This window comes from Rhopalosiphum maidis, chromosome 2, assembly GCF_003676215.2.
Source record: "Rhopalosiphum maidis isolate BTI-1 chromosome 2, ASM367621v3, whole genome shotgun sequence".
In the NCBI taxonomy this organism is placed as follows: domain Eukaryota; kingdom Metazoa; phylum Arthropoda; class Insecta; order Hemiptera; family Aphididae; genus Rhopalosiphum; species Rhopalosiphum maidis.
In genome coordinates, this window is record NC_040878.1 from 75,045,405 (window position 1) to 75,068,868 (window position 23,464).

Genomic DNA, 23,464 nt, shown 5'->3' on the forward strand with positions numbered 1-23,464 from the left:
TATATGGCGAACATAATTTTTACCTTATATTATACAGTTCTATTATTCGTTTAATCATTTCAATAAATTATCATTAAGTTTTTATTTTAAAACAATAATTTATGTTATATCGATACAAAATATAAATACATGTTTGCGTTACAATTATATTATAATCTGTATACCTACTTCAGTAATTTTAAATTTAAAAAATACATTTTGAAACATATTACTATTTTAATAAAGTTTTGAATAAAATAATGCTCTAAATAGAAGCCGTCCAACTTCAAGTATGCATTTTGTTAGTGCTAATATTATTATAAAATACTTTTTTGGTCAAAAGTAATTGTGGGTGGGTAGTGCATAAATAATATAATTTTTTTCATCATTGAAAATAAATCACCTTTACAATATTATTATACTTTCACATTAAATTAATTGCTAGGTACCTTAAGTGAAGAATAAAATATCATAAATTCATAAATACACTAAAAAACTTTTTTAAACTAAACATTAAGGTGATTAAAAGGCTTAAGCATAAACACGTATATTATAATAAGTATTAAAAAATTATTTTTATCTATTTAATAACTTAGAGTTTATTTTAACTTAAAATCACTCCGTTAAAAACTTTTTCATAAACAAAAACCTAAAAGTATTAGCAGTTAATACAATAACATTACTGGTAAAAATAAATTAAAAAAACATGTATATTCTACAAAATTAAAATAAGTAGAAGAAGCAGATATTACTAAACTTGGAATTGATGATAATAGTCAACGGGGTAGATAACTCTTATTTGCTCTTTATATGCATTGCACAATAATGTATTACAAGTATTTTGAAACGAAACGTCTAGGACTTTTTTTACATCGTAACCCCACGTGTCTATACAATTCTCAATTATACATATAACATATCAGTAAATACATTTTATAAAAGTTAAAACTCAAAATATCCAATTATTATTATGCTGGTAGATGAAAATTGGTATTATTATAATATTTATCAATATAGAAAAGTTTTACTTTTTTTGTGCCATTGAATATCATACCGACATACCAAATACATTTTTCTTAAAATATATGCTAAGATGCATCGTCATAATAATGAATTCAGCATACACATATTATGTTTTATATTATATAACATTTTACTAGTAGCAATGTTGAGATTTATTCCGCATAAGATCATAAGAATAACAAGTTTGTATTAGTACATATTTAAGTTTATAGTATTTTTTAATACTTATAATTGTAAACTTTTCATACAAATATAATAATAGCCATAAAAATATATATTATACCATTAAATTTGTATTTTCAATACTTTATATAATTTAACATATAATATATATTTAATTATATTAAAATATTACACAAAAGGCATAATATTAAATTGGAATTTTTAAGAGATTTTATAAAAATGTTTTGAAAAATTTGTGAATCAACTCGACCACTTTTTAAAATATTTTACCGGTGATATTTTCGTATATAATTTATTATCAGCATTTCCAAAAAATAAACTTAGTGAAAAAAATTTCAGCCCATTTTTATGTAAATCAACTGGTTTAAATTGATTTAACTGACCATTAATAAATAAGGATAGCGGATTTTCAATCATCTTAGATCGATTTGCTTATTTTTACATCATTACTTTAAAATAAATTTTTATTTTATTTATTTATTTTTTTGATCTTTTGATTATTATAAGAAAATAAGAAACAAGTATTAGAGTATAAATCTTTCATTGAAATAATGAATTAAATTGGGGACGTACGGAGCCTCTCGTGATATTCTAAGGTGCGTCGATTTACTGCTCTGACGCTCTGCTATACATTAGAAGTTGGTCACTGTAATGGATAATATGTTAAATTTTAATTCAATGATTTATATATTGTTGTATACAAAAAATTATTCTGAACAACGATGGTCTATCAGCCTACATCACGAAGTATATTTCATGATTTATTAACTGATATTTCTATTAAAATAATTCATTGTACTATTGGTATTATGGGATGTTGATTTAATATTTTTCGAAAACATTGCATTTATTTTATTATTAGAATAATGTATATTTGTTATTATTTTTAACTTTTGAGTCAATACCATCTTACTTTTAAGTTTTAAATTGTCTGAATACTCTCATAGGTAATATCTTAAAATTAATCTAATACATTCAATTTATAACTATAAATTACTTTCAAAGTTAAAAATTAAATCATTTGTACAGCCCCATAAAGTGATAACACCAAAAAAAATACACATCATTGTGAAATCAATACATTATCTTTACCGCTCAAAATCTAAAATATGATCATTTTTGATATCAAATAATGGAGCCAATTCCGATTTTTCGAATTTTGGCTGTATAGTAAAAATAATAATAAGCCATCTGGTGATCATTTTTAACAAAACTCCTAATCGATTTAAAGACATTGACCTATAAAAAATAAAAATACAATACTTATTATATTTTGTATTATTTATATAATATTATTTGTAAACATGTATGCTTCATAATTTAATTGTAGTAAAACATAATATCCTAAAAACAATTTATCACCATAAAAAGTACGAAGCAAAAATTTAAAAACATTTCAATCATTTTAAAGTCGAATAATATAATATTATCTAATTAGTTAGTTAACATGACTGAATAATTTTCATCGCCTAATTTATTTATCTATTTCACGGAAACAAAACAGTACGATATTTTATCGTTAAATAATTGCAATAATTAATGCAAGTACCTAGTATATATATTAGACAGCTATTTCGCACATAAATTGTATAAATCTAAACAACTAATAAACATAAATATTATGTTTACATTTCCAGTAGTAAAAATATTTAAATCACACATGACGCACACTATGTTTATTATAAAATTATATCATTTTAACGGATAAGAATTCGGATAACTGTTAACTAAATGGCTAATTAATAACACCGTTAATGTCGTTTATGAGAATAATGTTTGCATGCTAGTTTTTCACACAGATCATAATACTTAACTTAACGTGAAAAAACTATCCTAAAATTAAAATGGCTTATTATTATTCAATATTTTAAAAGACAGTGCTTAAACAATTTAAAGAAAAAAAATTATTACATCCAAAATAGCCATATTGTTCATAAGAAGGTATAAAATGTATACAATAATACTTCCTTTTCACTACCAACGGTAATAATTTAGTGTGCTAAAATTAAAAAACAAACTTGTAACTTACGTATTTAGTTGGGTGAAATACATTATCTTATGGACGATACGTTGAAGGGTGTGTCACTTTACATGGGTTGAAAGGTTAACGAAAAAAAAAACGACTGCGCGAGAGACACGGTCGGTAACGTTAACTTATTTACCTACCTACTTTGTGTGTAATACAATGAAATGTTATTTTCTATGATACATCATCTCTTTACATAAAACTCCCGACTTTGCGAGTCAAAAGACGTTGTCCCTTCTCTGGAAACGTAATTTTCTTGAATAAATAACAATATTAATCCCCGCGCATTTAGCACCAACAAATTGGCTACGTGGCGTATAGTAATAATAATAATAGGTCCGTATACATATTGTATGTATATAATATATTATTCGTATACATTTGAAAACAATGTAGATGGGTAGGTCGGTAATAATAATAATAATACGAGGAGTATATATATAATATATAAAATATAAATATGTATTATGTTTATGTGTATAGTGTAGTATACTGTATACTAAGGGAGGCCAAATTGCGGCTCTCTTTATCGACGTATGCGGCTCGTAGTCTTATTTACAAAAACCAAAATTTAAATTTTTTTTGCATACATTTATAAAAAAAAAAAAAAAAATGTTTTTATTATTATTTTATAATTTCATATTTCATAATTTTATATGTTTATCGAATGTTAGCTATCTTTATTATTTTTGTGGTATAAAAGTACAGATTAGATAATTTGGCTCTTGATATAATTACATTAATATATGTGGTTCGCGTACATAGTCATGTTGGCCACCCCTGCTGTATACGAACGTTATCCGTTTCGCGTCTAAAATAACAACGGCCGATTTTAACCGATGATGTTCATCTCATTTCCCTTAAAGGTTCATTAATTAATCGGCACCTAGTTTTAAAACACAATTTTAGAACTCATTTTTAGCACTCATCTTCAATATTTCTCATGTGCCAATATGCATTTATTTATTATCAAATAATCTTCATCAACATTACATTAATAAGCATGAAACACATAATAAAATGAAAATAAGTTTTTTAATTTACAAAATATTTGAATGATATTATCTCAAAAAGCAAGTTTATAATAAACTTTTTAATGAAAATCAAGTATAAATAATGTATTCGATAAAAATAACACGTACCTATATCGACTATATCTATATTACTATATTATAGTCACAACTACCAAACGTATTATTGTATTACTTTATCGTGAATTCACGAGTCAATAAATGTGAGCCGGAAAATAATGGTTGAAAATTAGTATTTTAAGTTTCAATTGGAAAATTGTTGCATTTTAATAATTATTTTAAACGCAGCTCACTTAAGTCTAAAATATCAAGATTTTCGAAAAACAAATGATTGATTTAATTTCATATTTTTTTCCATATTACTTCTCAATATTGACTATTCCTACAATCCTACCTTTATTTTTTAAACTTATTAAGATGCTACATGTAGATTAAGTTAGAAAACACATGCTCCGAAAACAATTAAGGATGTAAAATGTCTGATTATAATAGTATATTAGTATGTACTATAATACCAAGGTAATACCAGCAATAACTAGATTACGTATGGCTGTATCGACCATTATGTCCATATCTACCTTATGTCATGTCATAATCAATCTCCTTATGGATAAAATATAATAACTTAAAATGAACCTTTTACGTGGAATTTGCCTTACATAAAACGCATTATAACAGAATTCCGTAATTATGAAAACCTTTAAATAAAATGCTACCGTCAACAAATGGTCAGTGGACCAGATTGAGCTGTAGTTTTTCATAATAAACAAATTGCTTACTATACTATTACTAGGTAAACTAGGCAAAAATGGGAAAATACCTTTACTTCTAGAACAAAAACTACAAATCGTATTTTCATTGTCTTAAATTTAACATAGACGCTATTAATAATTTAATATACAATTTTATTATATTTACAAATCATATTTTCAAATTAACTTAAATTAAAATGTATTGATTTTACAGAAAGTAATTTTAGTACAATTAATAAATTGGGAAATATTTATAGAATAAAATATTTACCCATTGAGTTATTATCATTATACCTTAGTTATTGTGTACTTACACAATAAGATACGTGTATGTGTAAATATATCATGCATATTTTGCGTAGAATAAATTAAATGTAAATTTATTTTATAAATAATTAATACAGCTAAGATTAACCAATATAAGCACAGCTAAAAATGTGTGGTTGGCAGCAAACATTTTGATCAAAATACTAAAAAATGTCATCATCATCTCTAAACTCTTTTATAAGTAATATTTATTATACCTTAAGTTTAATAAGTTGAATACTTATTAAACTATAATAGATATGACATAACTTTCTTTTTTTTTATCTATTTAATGTTAATAATTATTTCTTTACTTCAAAGACAACTGTGACACTCCTAAAATCCCAAATGGTCACGATACTGTAGTTACAATAAAAATATATTAAATTAAAAAATATTACATACTTATTGGCTCAAGTACACCGTACACACAGCATATTATTATTATTATTATTATTATCATCATCATATAATTGTGTTATGCCATTTTCATTCGGTTTGTTAACTCGCAATGACTATATTATTAAAATTATTTATTATACGAAAAATGTTCCCCGTGTTGAAGTGCTTTAAATGTATTCGTTCCGTTTCAGGACGGCAATCGTAATGCAGAGGCATTCGTTTTTCTGAACCATTATTTGGACATCACTGATGCCATAGCGGACGGTCAAAACGAGATGATCGACGACACAGACTTGCAAGGTACAGACTTCCCAACCAACGTACCACTACCGCAAACCATGCACGTTGAAAACGAACAACATGAACTAGTAAGAGAATGGATTCTAACAAACGCCATGGACCGAGACATCAGTCAGGTGAAAAAACAGATACTTGTATATTTATACCAGTGTACAATCACTTAAATGTATTTTAATTATTATCTGTAAGGTTGAGATTATCAATTTGATACGTTTAACACCTTACATACCTACAATTGTGTATGACAAGCAGTTTTTCTGAACTGTACACACAGACTAATACTACTAATTGTATTATAAATAAAATCTATATATTCTATCAAAATGGATCTCTTCAAATTATTGTTTAGTCATTTTTTATTTTATTTTTCATTTTAAATTTTAGCACTGTTATTTCCGTACTAACCAAATTAGAATATTTCATAAATACAGAAACATATTCTGACGTCTTATAGAACCACTCAGCCCGATGATCTTCGATCAAATTACGAGTTGTTAAACCTTTCGCAACACCACTTGGGCAAAATAACAAGGGTTACAATTATTCACTAAATACCTATAAGTAGTCGAATTTTTTAAAGTCACATTGATCTGTCAACCATGGTCCTAAACTTTCAATTAACTGAGTTAGTCTATTTTGTACTTGCTTTATAGGTACGAGTACATTGTAATCTCTTAAAATAAGGACTCACTCGTTTATATTAAATCAATAAAATAATTTTATTTTAACACTACCGTAATAATTGCCATTGAGTCAGTTTCTTTACGTGTTTCGATTCATTTTTCCAAAATGTGCATTTTTATCATCATAGCTATTACAGAAAACCGTGTTTTAATTTACAATATAAGCCATAATGTTATCGGACATATACTTTTATATTCTATTAATTTTAAGTGGTATGCGTTTTTAATACTATATTAATTTATAAAACAATTTGTCATGTCACGCGAAGTTTTTCCCATACGAAATAACATCATGCTCTGTTTAATAATAATCTGTTAAAGAAAAAATAAATAGGAAAAGCGAAATAAAGGCAATAATATAAAGTGGCCTATAAAAACTCGGTATGTAAGTCGACTAGCTGTCAGTGTCCAAAGTACGACAATCGTCGTATTGTCTCCGCCATTCAAAAATCGTTTTACTTCTTTTTTTTAATAAGGACTCGTGTCACGCATTTGGACGGGTATCGATCTCACGGGCCGTAAACCTTAAGGTTCGATTGCAATCGAATAAATAAAAAATAAAAATAAAAAAATAAATGCGCAAAAGAATGTCTTACGAACAATTAATGATTAAAATTCATGGATTGATATGAATTACAGTTTTTATTTTTTAACCACTTGAATAAACGTTAGTATATAATTACAATTTATAAAATACTAAAATATTATTAAGTATTAAGGTATACATTTTGTATGAGAGTTTAAAATATTTTAATTAATATTCTCAATAACAAATAAAAAAAAATGTGTATTCATTAAAAAAAAAAATTTATTGTTACTTTAAGATAAATCAAAATGTATTTTATCACATTTTATCACAAAATGAATTTTTGCATGAATATTAAAATACTTGTTTGATGTATTTCATTAGATGATAAGTTAAATTTTATACATAGTATCCGTACCTAGTTCCTATATTTTTGTACATACATTTATTTGAATTCGAATACTCTCAAGAAAAATAGTTTAGGCTAATAAATATACTATTTAAATAATTACATAATATAATGTTATCATCAAAGTCAGAAAAATGCTTTGAACTGACCTGAATTTTCTATTTGATGCCACAAACAATTGATTGCGTTCTAAACGTATCTTAAGTTCTATATTGTATCTATAAATTTACAGCTGAACAAAAATCAAATAAGTATGTAATAAATATCACAAAGATATTTTGGTCTTTAAACAAATATTTTTTTTACCAATATATAAATTGTTTTTACAATACAAAAACATACAAACGTTGTTATTGACGTTAACTAAGCGTTACTAGCTTTTACATAAACATTTTTTTTCCAATTTTACGTTTATTCAATCGGTAATATTTTTTAAATGAACGAAAATATTAAAAACTTCTCACCAAAGTTCATTTTATATAAATAAAACAAAATAGATTAAAATATTAAACATAAAAGTTTAATTATTGTAGTACCCCTGAGTCCTGGGTGGTTGTAAATGTTTCTTTTAAAGGTAATTTTTCCTTAACAACATTAAATTTTCAATTGAGTTTAAAAAAAAATGTTTATAAAAATATTACTTCTACAGGATGGACTAGTTAACTATTCTGTTTTGCTTTAAGGCTTAAAGGTTAAAGAAAAACTATAATTTACCTTTTATAAATAGTTTTAAAAGATTTTTATCGTCCTGTGTGTTTAGTTGAGAGCTATAAAATTTTACCTCGTAAAATATCTAAAATATATCTATATTATGTATACTATATGAGTACTTCCACTAAACCACCATTTTTTAATGAAAGTATACTCAAACAGAGTTTTTCATACTTTTAAACTGACGTAAAACGTTAAGACAATAGAATTATTATTATAATGTTATTTAACAACCAAAATAATGTTAAAATATCAGTTAGAATCAAATAATTAAAGTTCACTTAAGTATTATTAATTGGTAAATTAATAGAAATTACTGTAGTTTGTAGTTGTGTACTTCATACATGTACACATAGGTATGTAAGGTACGTACTTACCTACCTAATAAAAAACCGATTGAAAATTCATCGTTAAGTATATATACTACCTAGTATTATATTAAGTACTACTGCTGGTAAAAGAATGTAATAACCCGAACAAAATTGAAAATACGATTAAAGTCTCATCAAAATTGAAATGGTAAAAAGTAGATGGTACTTTTGAACTTTTCTGAAAAACAAAAAACAAAAATAGGTAGGTACATAAATTTCCTTTTTTCGCTCTTGGGAATTTGCCATTCGCACTACAGATGCAACGTTTCGCCAACTACAATTCAAACGCCAACCCGTTCTGTTCGTAAGTTTTAAATTGTCATTGTCATTGTCGTGCGCATGCATATATTATAATATATGTATGTACTATATGTATTATGTATACATGAATATTGACTATACAATTTTCATAAATTCGATTTTCGTAACACTAAATACATCATAGATATAGTGCCCATTATGTAGTTCATACCAGGTTGTATAATAAAATATATTAAATAATAATTAATAATATTAATAACTATTGGCTATACGTTATAGATTTTGTATAGGAGCGTGCAAGAAATGTATTAAGAATTTAGATACATATGGTTGGGCATTTAGAAAATAATGTCATATTATAAACTATGTTATAAGTCATTTTACATATTTTTTTTTATATATCTCAAATTACATCCTTATTTTGAAAAAGATTGAAGACGTCCCGTACCATATCCATATCCAAATCCAATGTAATATCACAATACATTTGTCACTTGTTAATGCACAAATAATATATACAAATACGTTGGTTGCATGAATATTATTATTTATGATAAAGAAATAAAAAAGGCGTTTTGGTGGTGGTAAAATTAGGTTTCTTTGGTGAGCACTGATGCTGCTGCGATAGAGTTAAATTTTTTCCAGCAACATTTTACTGCAATACCCGCAGTATATTATGCGGCTTTGTGACCCTAAATAAAAAAAAGTAATGATAAGATAATTATCATTAATCGTTATATTACAATGAATGATGAGTGTTGTAAAAACTATTTGACACTTATTATAATTATCGTTTATCAGTTTATCTGTACTCACATAAAATTTCAAATGTCTTAGGACCATATTTTTCTTTGAGGGAGTATGATTTCTTTACGATTCTCTAAGTTAGTAGAGAAACTTATAAGTCTGTATATTTGTTAGTGTATTATAATATATATATAAGTTTACATTAATTTACATACCTAATAAGTACACATATTAGTTTTTAAATTTATTTTCAGATGTTTTTTCTTTTAAAATTTTAATATACAAATAGCAATATTTGTAATATACCTATAATAATGTTCTTTATTTTCGATATGTTCTTTAATGTTGGAAGGATCAACGTTTTAGAAATAATTTTGCAGTATACCGTTCTCAGCCAATTTTTGGGATTGAAGATAATATTTTTCGTGACTAGGTATTTAATTTATTTTCCAAATATATTTTTGGACGCTTAATCCCCTCAATCCACCTATTTGCATCTATGGTTGGGGTGAAGACTCCCCACAAAACTGTGTCCAGTAAATTTTCGGAAACTCTATAACCGTGAAAAATTCCTAAATACGCAACTATAGCATAAATCACTTGAGTTATGTAGGTTCCCTTACGGCCTTATATACATACGAATAATTATAATGTAATCAATATGTAATATATTGTGTATAATTACTTTAATGCTTATTTATTATATACATTATAGTACGGTAGCGGTAGGTATATGATACCTACTCTCTTATTCGTTAATATTAAATTTGATTATAAGAAAAAAAAATGTTCATTTTTTTCATACGTCAAGAAAATATTAATTAATTGAACATTTAATACTTACGATTAAAAACGTTACAAATTATAATAATTTTGCTGTAGAGATACTTAAGTTTACACATATTATAATATTATTCATTGATCTGCTGACGATGACAATAATTATGCTTTGAAATAATTACATGAAATGTATTTTGCGCTCACGTAAAATGTTTAATTATCCTCCCCTACTTGATTTCATATGTATATTTATGTTCATAATAATATTTTATCGCGCAGCTAAGGGAATACCAGATACAAAGGTTCGAATAATTTTATACTCGACTGAAATGCTTATATTATAATACATGTATAATATATGTACAATTTCATAAAATGATAATACATATACCGATAAAATAAAACAATAAATATAAACATTTATATAAATAATACACAAACGACGTAATTCGTAAACAATAAATATGTACCTATGTCCTAAAAATGACATTTGAAATACATATTAAACCTAAAAATGGTTTTCGAACACTTATAATTCAAGTCATATCATATACGATCGGCGTTTGGATTAATATGCATATTTACATTATAAGACTCCCTGGCATCCCCCCACAATGTAGATATAATATTTTGATTAATTTTTGTAATGCAAATAAATTATATCATAGTCTTAAATGTTATCTGGAGCGGGCGGCTTATTTTTCAAAATGTTTCATAATTATATTTAGGTAGGTACCTACATGCCTAGAATTACCTAGGTTTGATTGAATATTTTATAAATACAAAAAATGATATAATATTATAATATGTATTTCAATAAATGACTGATTATACTCGTAATTTATTCAAGTAACGTATTTTATTTTATAACTCATTTTATTGCAATGGTAAATAGTAATAATAGTATAATGGTACATATTTGCATATAATATAAACAATAATTATTATTATGTATAATTTAATTATTACATACCATAAAGCAATCAACTTCAATTAAAATTGATAATGGGAAACTTATCGTTCAATTTTCTCATAATATTTATAAACTAATAATAAAAATAAAAATGAAAGTTGTTCTGAGGATATAGTTCACTGTTAGTTTTCTATTTTAGGCCCACGCGCAACATATATAGACTCATTATCATAAAATCGTTTTTTTTTTTTAATGTTATATTACTTACATTAAAAAAATTATAGACAATAATATTTTCAACAGGATACCTATGACATATCGATTTATCTAAATATTGACCCAAAACAATTAAATTCTCGTTAAGAATTTACATTTTGTTTTTTATTTTTACAGTCAGTACAAAGTAGAATAATAATACAATATAAAACCGAAATCTTAAATTATCAAAAATAATATTCATTTCCTATAATTTTTGTAATAGACAATTTTACTCTAAGGTTATTCAAAGAACATAAAAACTATTTAACCCGAATGCGTTTTACCTATGTAGTACGTGGGTCTGAGGATTACAAATATTGCATATTGCACTGACATCTTTTGAGCACGTGGACATGTTTAACCTTAAAATATTAAAATGAAAATTAACGAATTCTATTTTAAATTGAACTTTCCAAAAAAATGAGTGGTTATAAGAATCCAGGGTAAATTACCCGAGACTCTTACAAAATGTCATTGTTAATCGTGGTATAGTAATAAAAATTAATTAAACATTTTTAATGTTATTTAATGTTATCGTAATAATTACATGGTATATAAGTGCATACTTTTGTTTCTTACTTAAATGGTTGATGTAAGTCTTTTGTAATTAATATATTTTTTTCCGTTTTCTTTTACTGCATTATGGACTATATTGTTATGTAATTTATATATATAAATACGCTGTATTATCCGACTTCGCCCAGAAAATACGGTGCTGTTTCGGTTTGACATACTACCTAGTACCTTGGTTCAATCAGTTCACAGGAAAATTATCAGTATCCGTGGTGCACTTCGTTTTGTGGACAAATCTGTCTGAAATGAGAGATCTGCATGTGGCAGATTTGATACATCACTTGCGGTGTATTTTGTTTTCAGTGTAATAACTTTATCATAAAATCAATTTAGGCATTATAATTTATAGGTTATTGTACTTACTTATATTATATAGTAGATATAATAAATAGTTAGGTAGGTACGTAATCGATAAAAGATAGCTAAAATATAATACGTATAACTAAATAATTACAATTAAATGAAGTTAATTGGTAAATATTAATTTATAATAAAAAAAAAACAGGGCCTACATACAAATTTCTTTAGTTATATTTATTCATATTATAATATTAAGCTAATTTTAATATACGTAGGTATACATAACCAATAACTACCATTATCGATTTAATTATAACCATGTTTTAAATAGGTATACACTTAGCTTATCCGCCATTCATTTTTTACGGAGCATATTTCCAATCCATGCCAACAATTATTGGTGGCAACCAATTGAGAAGTAGGAATATAACTATAGTGGGTCATAACGTCATCCAAAAACAGATAAATAAATAATTTTCATTAAACGTTCCAGAAGGGTCTATATTTTTGTCCTTCGCAATCATGTCTGTAATGATATCAATTTGATTTAAAATATTCATTATAATAAGTCTATCGATGAATCCCACTTTCGGGGTAGTCAATGCTACATTATAATAATGTAATATTGTATAAACTACATACAGTTTAGTTTATTAAGACATATGGTGCATGGAAGTAATAACTTATAATATAATAACTGGGACTTAAGAATAAAATTCTCTAAACGTATAAACGTACACAATGGTGGAATATACTCTTATACGCCAAAACACCTCAAAATGTTGTACGCAAAGACCGGTGGCGTAATTTTAGAGGGGGGGGGGTAGATGGAAATTTTCTCCTGTCAGATTTTAAAAGTATTCCAATATAGGCCACAGTTGTTGATGAAAGAACATACCTAGCTATTTTAATAATTTTGAGAGAATTTAGTATTAGGTAAGTAGTAGGAAATTATACCTCAATAATAAAATATTAAATTTAGTGTGTGTTAGTATAATATACAGTAGCGCCGCGGTAGTCTGAAGGAAATTGGGGAAAGAGGTCATTCGGATTACCTATGACTTTGTTACAAAATTGTCTAGTATTTTAAACTTAAAATTGTTTTAATTATTTTAAATTATATATAAGTATAATAATAGAATGTGGGCGAATGGGTGATGTACACTCGACACCGTTCGGATTATCGTGACACTACTGTTTATAGGTAAGTAGCTAAGTACGTGTTCCTTTATTGAGTTGCTTATCACATTAAATAAACATTGTGGTCATATGACGGTGGACAATCACACTTTACTATAGTTTTTGAATTTTGAATACCTATATTATAAACGTTGCGTACCTGTATAAGATTTAGTGAGTGTTTGTTGCTTGAAGAAACATAACCTGCTGATTATACTACTTTTTCTGTCAAATGAAGACACGGACATTATATTGATACACATTTAGTAAGTATAGGTACTTACAGATACAATAAATGGACATTCTTACAGCAATATCATAATATTATAATTTTATTTGTCCGTTCTAATAATAATTTTTATCAACTGACATAATAATTTTTATTTTAAAATCAAAACAATAACTCTTACATTTATCCATGGACTATACCTAGTTTATAAGATACGATATTTATAAATTTTTTAATTTTTCAGTACCATTGTAGTCGTCGTGTTCAATATTGTAATTTAATTTGTTCGACCTATCTGCGTTATCTATTTAAAAATCTAAAATAACGCCACTGAGATGTACCAAATTAATTTAACTCATTCTCGTGCATTTTTTTTTTTTAATTAATTATATTATAGTTTATTTATTTTCGCCTATATAGTATTAGTATTAGTGGATATGCTCGCCACATAGCATATAGACAGGACACTAACTGCAGAGAGAATGATAAAGGGGCCATTACACCCCCGGGATTTATTTAACTGTACATAATTTAACATCACGCGTATTTCATATCATAATATTGTAGAATATTATATTTCTGAATGAAAACATTTTATTATGATGTAAAATGCTATTACATATAAATACTTAATGTACTTTTACCGTAACATAGATAAACCAAATATACTAACTGATTTAGCCATTACATTTGAAATTGTCCCCGGTGGAAAATTTGTATTATTACGGGCGTACTTAGGTATGATGATACAAAGTCGACACACAACTGTTTTCGGATCAAGTCCGAATCAACGCCAATCCCAAAAACTATTATATACTACTCACATTACAAAAACCTATACTCAACGTCACATATTATTATTTTCGGTTTTCAGAGTTTGCCGACAGACCAGAGGAAGCTTTACCCGTCGAACCTAACGGCACCTGACGGTGGAACGTATCCTGTGTGCATCGTGTCCGGATGGCCGGTGATCGACACAAAAAAGAGTAACGCGGTGACGTTTGAGAACGGAAGGATGGCCATCAAGGATGACTGGACAAAAGTAATGACCGTATCGAAAACCATTCAATCGTCGGCTGTAAAACAGACATTGGAGTTTATCGCAAAATGGTGTGGGCCGCCAGTGCAACAGTACTCGTTCCATTGAACTCGCCGTCACGATCAAATCGTGTCTACTGATATTTTTGTTTATTTTTTTTTTTTTAGGGGGGTATTGGTAGAGATTTAACCCCTGCCTAAGAAATAATTATTCAATAAAAAAAATTCGTTACAAATACGATAGTCTACAGACAGACAAAAAAGTATTAATAATAATAAACAAAAATATTTGTATACACATGTACATCGACTCCGAAAAAATGTCTATGAAAAACGAGTTTTTCTAGCCATTTCTATATTTTAAACGTCGTAATAGTCCCCCCTCCACCCAATGCGCATCATGAATTAGTAGTATTAAAATAATAAAAAAAATAATTAGTTATTTATACGTGTTCAATAATTTATCATAAACACTATTTATAATCAATGGTTCAATTAACAATAATACACGAGTTGTTGGTACACCGTAAAAACTTTTTTTTTTTAATGACAAATTTAATATTAATTATAACATATTATTATACACTTTGAGAACTGTAAAATACATTACATTAAAATATATGATATAGACTTAATAAAAATATTGAAATCGTGTAATGCTTAATAATAAGAAAATTATTATCAAATGCCATATTATTTTACTTAATACAATAATTTAACTAATACACATTATAACCAGGGAGTTATGTTTTTAAATTCAAACAAGTTTTATTGTTACTCAAAACACTTAGGACGAGCGTGCGTAATCTTGGACATGCTTGACCAGCCTAAGTGACCATGTATAGCTACAGCCAAAATAGTCATCAACCCACTGTGAACAAATCGCCCGCTGACGGAAGAGGCGCGAGGCCGCCTTTAACACTGGGCAATTGTGCTAAATCCGGTAGATTTTGTAAGTGCGTGTTAACCTCTTGTCGCACTTGGCAAACTTTTTGAAGTTTACCTTGATATTCCTGAAACATTAACAGTACCAATCACTATTGATTATGCAACAGGATGAATTCCGCCGCCATTATATTATTATATTTTTGCGGCATATTAAATACGTAAATATGATAATTATACTAAATTTCAATTGTACAAAAAATCGAACGAGACTATATGGAAACGAGAATGAACCTAGAATGTTGGTTTATATCGAAGGGTTTTATTGAATATATAGCCATATATAAAGCCTATATATACGCAACCTCAAAATACACGTTTTTGATATAATATTACCCCACAAAAGTTTGGTCTTATCGATGATTTATCTGACCGTAGATATTGGTGACTTGATAGTTTTCAAAAACTTTAATAGTTCTAACGAAAATAATCGATATTTTATGCAATTTCTTACATTTTATCTTAAAAGCAAGTATACGATAAGTATTATATTGATAGTTATAACTTGTAGGTACCAAAAAATACATGAGTGTTAATCGATAATCGGAATAATTGTAAATATTATAGCTATTGAACCTAATTAAATTTAAATTAAATGATCCAAATTATAATCACTAAAAAAATAATTTGTTGTAAAATTATTATTCATCATATTTTTCCATTATAATAAAATAATATTAATTTAACTATAATAATATGACATGACTATAGAGATTTAAAATTTAAAAATTAACTTCAGTCTTCAATACAATTATTCAAACTAAATTATATTAATACAGGCAAAAAATACGTAATAACTTTAAAATAAATGTTATAGTATGATATCATAAGAAAAACTTATTAGTTTTCTAAAGCAGTGAAACTATTATGTTAACAATCTTATGTAAACGCGACCCTTACGAATACGTAATTTTCTATAAGCCTAAAAAAAATAGCTACTAAGACAGTCTCCTTAGGAGCTATGATATGCGTGGTATCGGTAAATATGTGAACATATAGTGTATTTAAGTACATGTTTATAATATGTGTAGTTCTAAGGATAACAATTTAGACCAGAAGCTTCAATTCAAGTATTTCGTATTTTTAACAAATATTGTTTACACTATAACTATATTTATAATATTTAATACTAATATCTTAGTATTCTTAACCTTCAGGTGAGCGCGCTTTGATATATATTTTTTATCTTAAAACACAGAACGCCGAGAATATACAGGCAATAACAAAAATATTTATGATTTCAACTTTTTTTTTAAATCTATGTAATGTGTAATGTGATTAATATTTTCTATATTCAGCTTAGTTTTACAATATTCCAATGCAGATTTTAAGAAGACACCACGCCCCTATGTGTTGTCTCTGTCCTGTAAACATACAACATATAAAACCCATTTTGTGTTGTGGGTTCTTATTGATTTTACATTCTACTTTTTTAATTTTAAAGTGAGTTTTAACAACATAAAATACTAGTCATAAAATTCTTATAACTCACTGAAAAAATAAAATATCAATAAAAGTCTAAGACTCATAGAAGATCTAAAAGATACCTTAGATTTATTTAAGTTTTTCACTCTAATATTAAAGTTAACAACACAAAATTGGTTTTACTGGACACGGATATGGTATGTTGTACGTTTGTACATATGGTGGGCACTAGATGTGACATTGTTATACATAGAATTATGATTTTTTTTGGAATAGCCTTAACAGCCTTATAGCCTTAGTATAGTTTATTATTGGCTAGTTTTAAACATTTTTTTCTAAAAAGTATAGTTTATTTGATTAAATTTAGCTTTATCTAAGCAAAGCAAATTATATAGATTTATGCTTATTTAACAATACCTATTATTGAAATGAGTAATGATTAATAATATAACATTTATTGATTGGGGTTATAAATTATGCAGATACTTGAATATTAAAAATTATCTTTAGCAAATTATACCGAACAAATGCTTTATTATTTTTAGTCAGCTATAATAAATAAATAAAAATATGATTATAACTTGCCTGTAATCTTTGTTCAGCTTGATCAATTAGGTCTCTTTGAGATTGAATAAAATCATGTAACATAGAAGAGACCTTCTTACGGTCTTCCATTTCACACACCAGTCTAGTGTTATAATCGGTCAACAAGGCAACAGCATCATTTACTTTGCGCAAAAGTTCTTCGCCTTCGTCTTTACCTAAATATAATAAAACAAAAATCAAACGTTTTTAATAATGTAAAAATATATGTTAATTGAATGATTAGAATTTATGCTCATTAATTTAGACAAGTTTGAATTATCTATCAGTATTTTATATTAAAAGTCTACAATTATTACTATGGGGGCAAAATACATACTACCAGGTATACTTGAAAATTTATAAGCATAATGACACAAAGAATTACAAGTTTTTAAAATAGCAAGATAATGTACATTCTACTGCTTTTAATAAATATTTGTTATGAGATACCTCCTTTTTATAACAATACATTTTAATTTCAATATTTACACACGGTAAAATTATTATTAAAATGGTTGGAATACTGAAGGAGATGTTAACACATCATGTAGCATACAAAAATAAAATAAAATTTTCATTATTCATTCAAATCTAAACAAACATAATAAATTCCAATAATATATTACAGAAAATAAACAATTTACATATATGTTTTATTACAATTCACTTTTTTAGAACTGAACAAGTTAATACAAAATAATAGTAACCTTTTAACTGAGAGAGTAAACTGACATCAGCAATTTCAGGAGGAAGTTTAGAAATTCGTTCTCGTACAATTGCATCACATGAAGGTGCATTTTCTAAATCCTAAAAATCAAAATATAATATTATTATTTTCTAAATTTAATATTTTTCAGTATATTGAAACAAATTCCTATGTTACATATTGAAATTGCACAATTGATTAAAAAGTTTAAGTTAATTTTTTTTATCGAATTTTAAGTAATTAACTAATTAAAGTATTTAATAACAATACATTTTAAATTGAGATGAATATTAAAAACCAAAATGTTATCTGGTAATAAGTATTAATTTACCATTTTTGTTGTAATATTTTATAACTTATAAATTAATTTGTCCAGTGTTTAACATTTGTACATCGTTTTAATAGTATTATTATGATTCAAAAAAGTTATTAAAATTGGGACCAAGATTTAAATAAAATCTTTAATATACAAAAATTATAAAAATTAAATTAATATTTTTTTTTTTTTAAAGTAATAACAATTATGAATAAATATTTGTAATATTAAAAAACAAATTTTATACGTGTATTATTCAATATGATTTTAAAGATTAATATTTTTGTTGGATATTTAATTTCCATTTTCGAGATAGTAAATAATTTCATTTCCAGTTATAGTTCTTTGGTAGAAAAATTAATATTACGATCTTTTGAAATGTTATAAAAATATTAACAATTTACTTTGTTATGTTAAAAATAAGAAAAAGTTTTAACTTTTTCGCTTGAATTAAGACTGTTTATGAAATATAAATAGTATAAAAAAATCCAATTGGTGCCTTCAATATATCAAATCAGTTTTCTTTTCTTAATATATTTTAACAAAAATAAATTTTGTAGATATTTTTTTTTTTAATTTGGTGAATGCTATTTAAATAATAAATTCCATTTTGAAGATATTGGCAATATGTTTTAAAGCATCGATAAATACAGTAAAAACTTCATAAAATAAAATTACAACACAGATAAAATAAATTAATCAATATTTCAATAATTTGATTTTAAGTATTTTTTTTTTTTTCTATAAATATTTTAATAAATAACTCATCTATGTACATTTAAAGCTTTAATTAATTCTTCTGGTTCAGGAGGATCATTGACAGGAGTTTTAGGAGATAATGTCACATGCAATTCTTTGGTACCATCCACTTCAATAATAATTTCTTTATCTTTTTTGATGCCATTGTTTTGAGATTTTGTCTTCTTTGGCTTGTGATTATGTGAATGTTTTACTTTTTTTTTTGGTGGTTCATCTGTAGTCTTTTTTGCTGTTTCTTTACCTAAAAATTTAAAGAAAAATCAAGTTATTTAGAATTGATTACTAAATATTATCAAAATATTATACCAAAAGCGTCCTTGAATTCATCTATTTGGATTTTACTGTAAACACCTCTTTCTTCCCATATATTCAATAGTCGAGTCAAATTCTGTCTGGTCTTGGAGGAACAGTTGTTTAAAGATATTTGCTTAAATGCTTTGGCTAATTCTTTGCCAAACTCTTGTCCGTATTCAGGACCCTTCTTTTTGCTATTTTGAATAACATCATTAGCCAAGTACATTAACGTCAATTGTTTGGATTCTGAGCCTGGAACCAAGAATTTTTAATCATGATTTATAAATATTTTCAACCAATAATACAAAATATATAAAAAAAAAAAAAAAAAAAAAAAAAACAATTATAAAATGCTTAGATTAATATTTTTATTATTTAAGTACATTTTTTATAAACATTATAAACATAGAAAGACCATATAGATCATATAATTTTTGGGTGTATGTGTATAGCAACTAATGTTGATTGTTCTTTAATAACTAAACTTATACAAGGTATTATTCTACATAATTTCATGTATAATATCATGTATGGATAGGGTTACCATATGTCCGTCCGTATTTGAGAAATGTCTGGATCTTACAAAGTTAACCGTTTAACATGGTTGAAAAAAACATGATACAAAAAGTTATGTCAGATGGTAGATTTTTGAGTACACTCAATATAAATGTATTACAGTAAATTCCAGTTACAACGAAAGTTATAGTCTCCTGCCGAAAAGCAGGGCTTATAAAGAGCTTATTTGAATTTTCGTTACAACAAAATTAGAGTTCGTTGTAACGAGATTTTACTGTAGATGTAATTTCTATTTTTGTTCATATTTTTTCTTGGGACGTCACATTAAGTGATTAAGTACCTAGTAGGTACCCATTATTATTGCAAAAAAAAAATTTATAAATGTATCATTTTATAACATATATTTAACCTAATAACTCTTATGCAGACATTTTATTCATATATAAACTAAATAAAATTGTATTAATGAAATAACAATATTGTTTATCATAATCTTTAATTTACCCCCCCCCCCCCCTAAAACAGAACTGATGTCCCAATTTGGTCTAAAAACAATATAGTAACTCTATCTATGGATGTTATTTTTGCACAATTTTAAAATGTACAGAATAAGTTTACATTTAAGTCTTTAGAATATAGTTATATAACAAAAATACTTAGATATTTTCTATATTAATTAGTGTGAAATCTAAAAAAAAAAACCAAATGCTGAACCCAAAACCCAAATTTATTAATTTTATTTATCATATAATTTTCAAGTATTATAATATATTTTACTCAAATAATAATGTAAAAAAGGTTAATGCCAATGCTACATGCTGTGTTTAAATTTATTTTCAGAAAAACAAATATTATAACTAACAACCTTGAATGGACATTGCAAGTCATTAACTATAATTGTACATTAGAATTTCAAAACAGAACATCCACATAATTATGGATTAGAAAACTACCCACGTAACCTTATCAGAGTAATATCAAATCCTTCATTCAGCAATAAAACAACACAAAAATCAATTTTACTATTAAATTTGTATAGTTACAACATAAAAGTATCTACAATTAATTAATGAATATGGTTAACATGAATTATATAGATTCAACATCATTCTTGCATCTAATTAACTTTTACTATTAATATAAGCTAACAGATTCGCTATACATATATCAAATCAAAAATATATGTATTTATTATTATATTATATATAATTATTTATATTTATTTTGTAAGTACTTAACTTCATTAAAACTGAAATTACTACACTTAGTATCTAATAATATTATTAATGTAATTTTTATAAAATAAAAAACAATATTACCAACATATTCCTTAAAATTGGTATAAATATTGTTTGTTTCAAATAGTCATTTACCTATTTAATACAACTTTTAAATAAAAATAAATAGTAACTACTATAACCATAGGAAGCAAATATTTTTTATAGTAGAGTACCTGTAAGCCAAATAAAGAATATATTTATTATATTTTATTTATTAAAGTATTTAAAATATAATATTTCTTAATAGATATTGAAAATAAGAAGATACATTGTCTATTATAGTAATTAGTAACTATTATGTGTATACATATTTTTTGTGGAAAATAAGTACTTTCAATTGTTTTTATATACCTTTTTATAACATGATAATCAACATTAGAAATAAAATATTCAATATTTTTTTATTTATTATTTTAGTTGAAATATTGGTCAGTAGGCATATCAAATATAAATATAATAGGTCTAGTAATTGGTAATTGAAATTGTTTAACCTAACTGAACAATTAATATACTAACGTTTATATCTAACTATATTTAATTTTATTGATGTTTTTACCTGTCAATATTTCTTTAGACCAAATCTTGACAACAGTATGAGCATACTTTCTATGGTGGATCAACCAAAGGGACAGAGTCTGTATACTCTGCTGGGACGAGTTTAGTTCTTTCAATCGCTTGTTCAGACCTGCTTCGGTAAAGCTTGTCATGGTGTACTACGCTTATTTTTCACATCCGACATCAACATCAACAGCAGTACTTTATCGCCAATGCCTAACAGTTATCACTGTTGACAAACCACATTGTTTCACGTTACTGACATGATTCGATTAAACTATGCTCTCGTTCGGTCAACATTAGCTACATTAAGTAGATTAATATTGTACTATATTAATGATGCTGATGAAACAAAATAATAAAAACGTACCTCACATGAACTAACAGCTCGACAGTAAAGTTGGTACCAAGTCTTCTACAAAGTATGTACACCTAACCTATGTACGTTTACCTAGTACACAGGCAATGGAAAACCATTGAATAAAAAAAAAAAACTGAGTAGTATGAAAGTTATTTTTCAATAATGTTGCACTCCGATTAATATTATTGACCGAGCACACGACCGGCGACTGGCAGGTAAGCGGTAACAATATTCAGTAGTTTACACTGTTATACACAAAAATAACAAATAATGCTTACAAAATACCGGAGAGCGGACACCAATACAGCAAAGCTCGACAACTGACAAAACCATCACATGTTTAATGTTTATATATCACACGATACTGTTTTAGCCAAGGAAGACAAAAAAAGTAAAAACCAATGGCATAACCTCACCGTGGTTACGGCGTAAATTTAGTGTAGAATTGATGAAATCGTGTAACCGTGGTTGTAGATAATGTTATCTTAAGTCAGTCACTCATGCATTTTATCAGCAATCTCTACGCGCTCGTTATCATGGTACGGGGTTTTATAAATTATTTGATAACCCTTTCCTAAACCAAACACTAAATACTAAATAGATAAATGTCAATCAGTTACAAATTTTTAATATTCTGACATTGTGTTTTTTAAACTAATTTTCATATTGATTACTTTATTTATTTTTCTAAGTATTTATAAAATATAAAAATAAAAAATTAGCTCAAAAATTAATATTATTA

The 23,464-nt window shown here is 26.0% G+C and overlaps 2 protein-coding genes across 6 annotated transcripts in view; one reads left to right on the plus strand and one right to left on the minus strand.

Moving 5' to 3' along the window:
- LOC113551963 (intraflagellar transport protein 172 homolog) overlaps positions 1–15,493 on the plus strand; it is an 89,635-nt gene extending 74,142 nt beyond the window's left edge. The window contains exons 30-31 of one of the 2 annotated variants that reach the window (XM_026954573.1): positions 5,894–6,118; positions 14,817–15,493. In XM_026954573.1, the coding sequence (XP_026810374.1) occupies positions 5,894–6,118; positions 14,817–15,089 (498 nt within the window). In that variant the 3' untranslated portion in view covers positions 15,090–15,493. The remainder of the gene's footprint in view (positions 1–5,893; positions 6,119–14,816) is intronic. The other variant, XM_026954574.1, reaches the window with a different exon arrangement.
- Positions 15,494–15,500: 7 nt separating this feature from the next.
- On the minus strand, positions 15,501–23,062 carry LOC113551964 (regulation of nuclear pre-mRNA domain-containing protein 1B). Of its 4 annotated transcripts, none has more exons than XM_026954579.1 (7): positions 22,737–23,062; positions 22,363–22,590; positions 20,023–20,262; positions 19,734–19,957; positions 18,643–18,742; positions 17,936–18,111; positions 15,501–15,993 (listed from the first exon to the last, which is right to left on the minus strand). In XM_026954579.1, exons 2-7 carry the CDS (start codon positions 22,511–22,513, stop codon positions 15,844–15,846), a joined length of 1,041 nt encoding a protein of 346 aa, XP_026810380.1. In that variant the 5' UTR covers positions 22,514–22,590; positions 22,737–23,062; the 3' UTR covers positions 15,501–15,843. The 4 variants fall into 4 exon arrangements, with proteins under 4 accessions (XP_026810380.1, XP_026810378.1, XP_026810379.1 ...); XM_026954577.1 differs by having other exon boundaries at positions 22,363–22,664; XM_026954578.1 differs by having other exon boundaries at positions 22,732–23,062.
- Positions 23,063–23,464: the final 402 nt, after the last annotated feature.

What these genes read in the sequence shown, in the direction of transcription:
- LOC113551964 (XM_026954579.1), bottom strand. Translation starts at nt 22,513, where the DNA reads ATGACAAGCTTTACCGAAGCAGGTCTGAACAAGCGATTGAAAGAACTA. An exon ending in GTCTAAAGAAATATTGACAG is followed by an intron (nt 20,263 to 22,362) that starts GTAAAAACATCA and finishes TCTTGGTTCCAG; the next exon opens with GCTCAGAATCCAAACAATTG. An exon ending in TGAATTCAAGGACGCTTTTG is followed by an intron (nt 19,958 to 20,022) that starts GTATAATATTTT and finishes TTAAATTTTTAG; the next exon opens with GTAAAGAAACAGCAAAAAAG.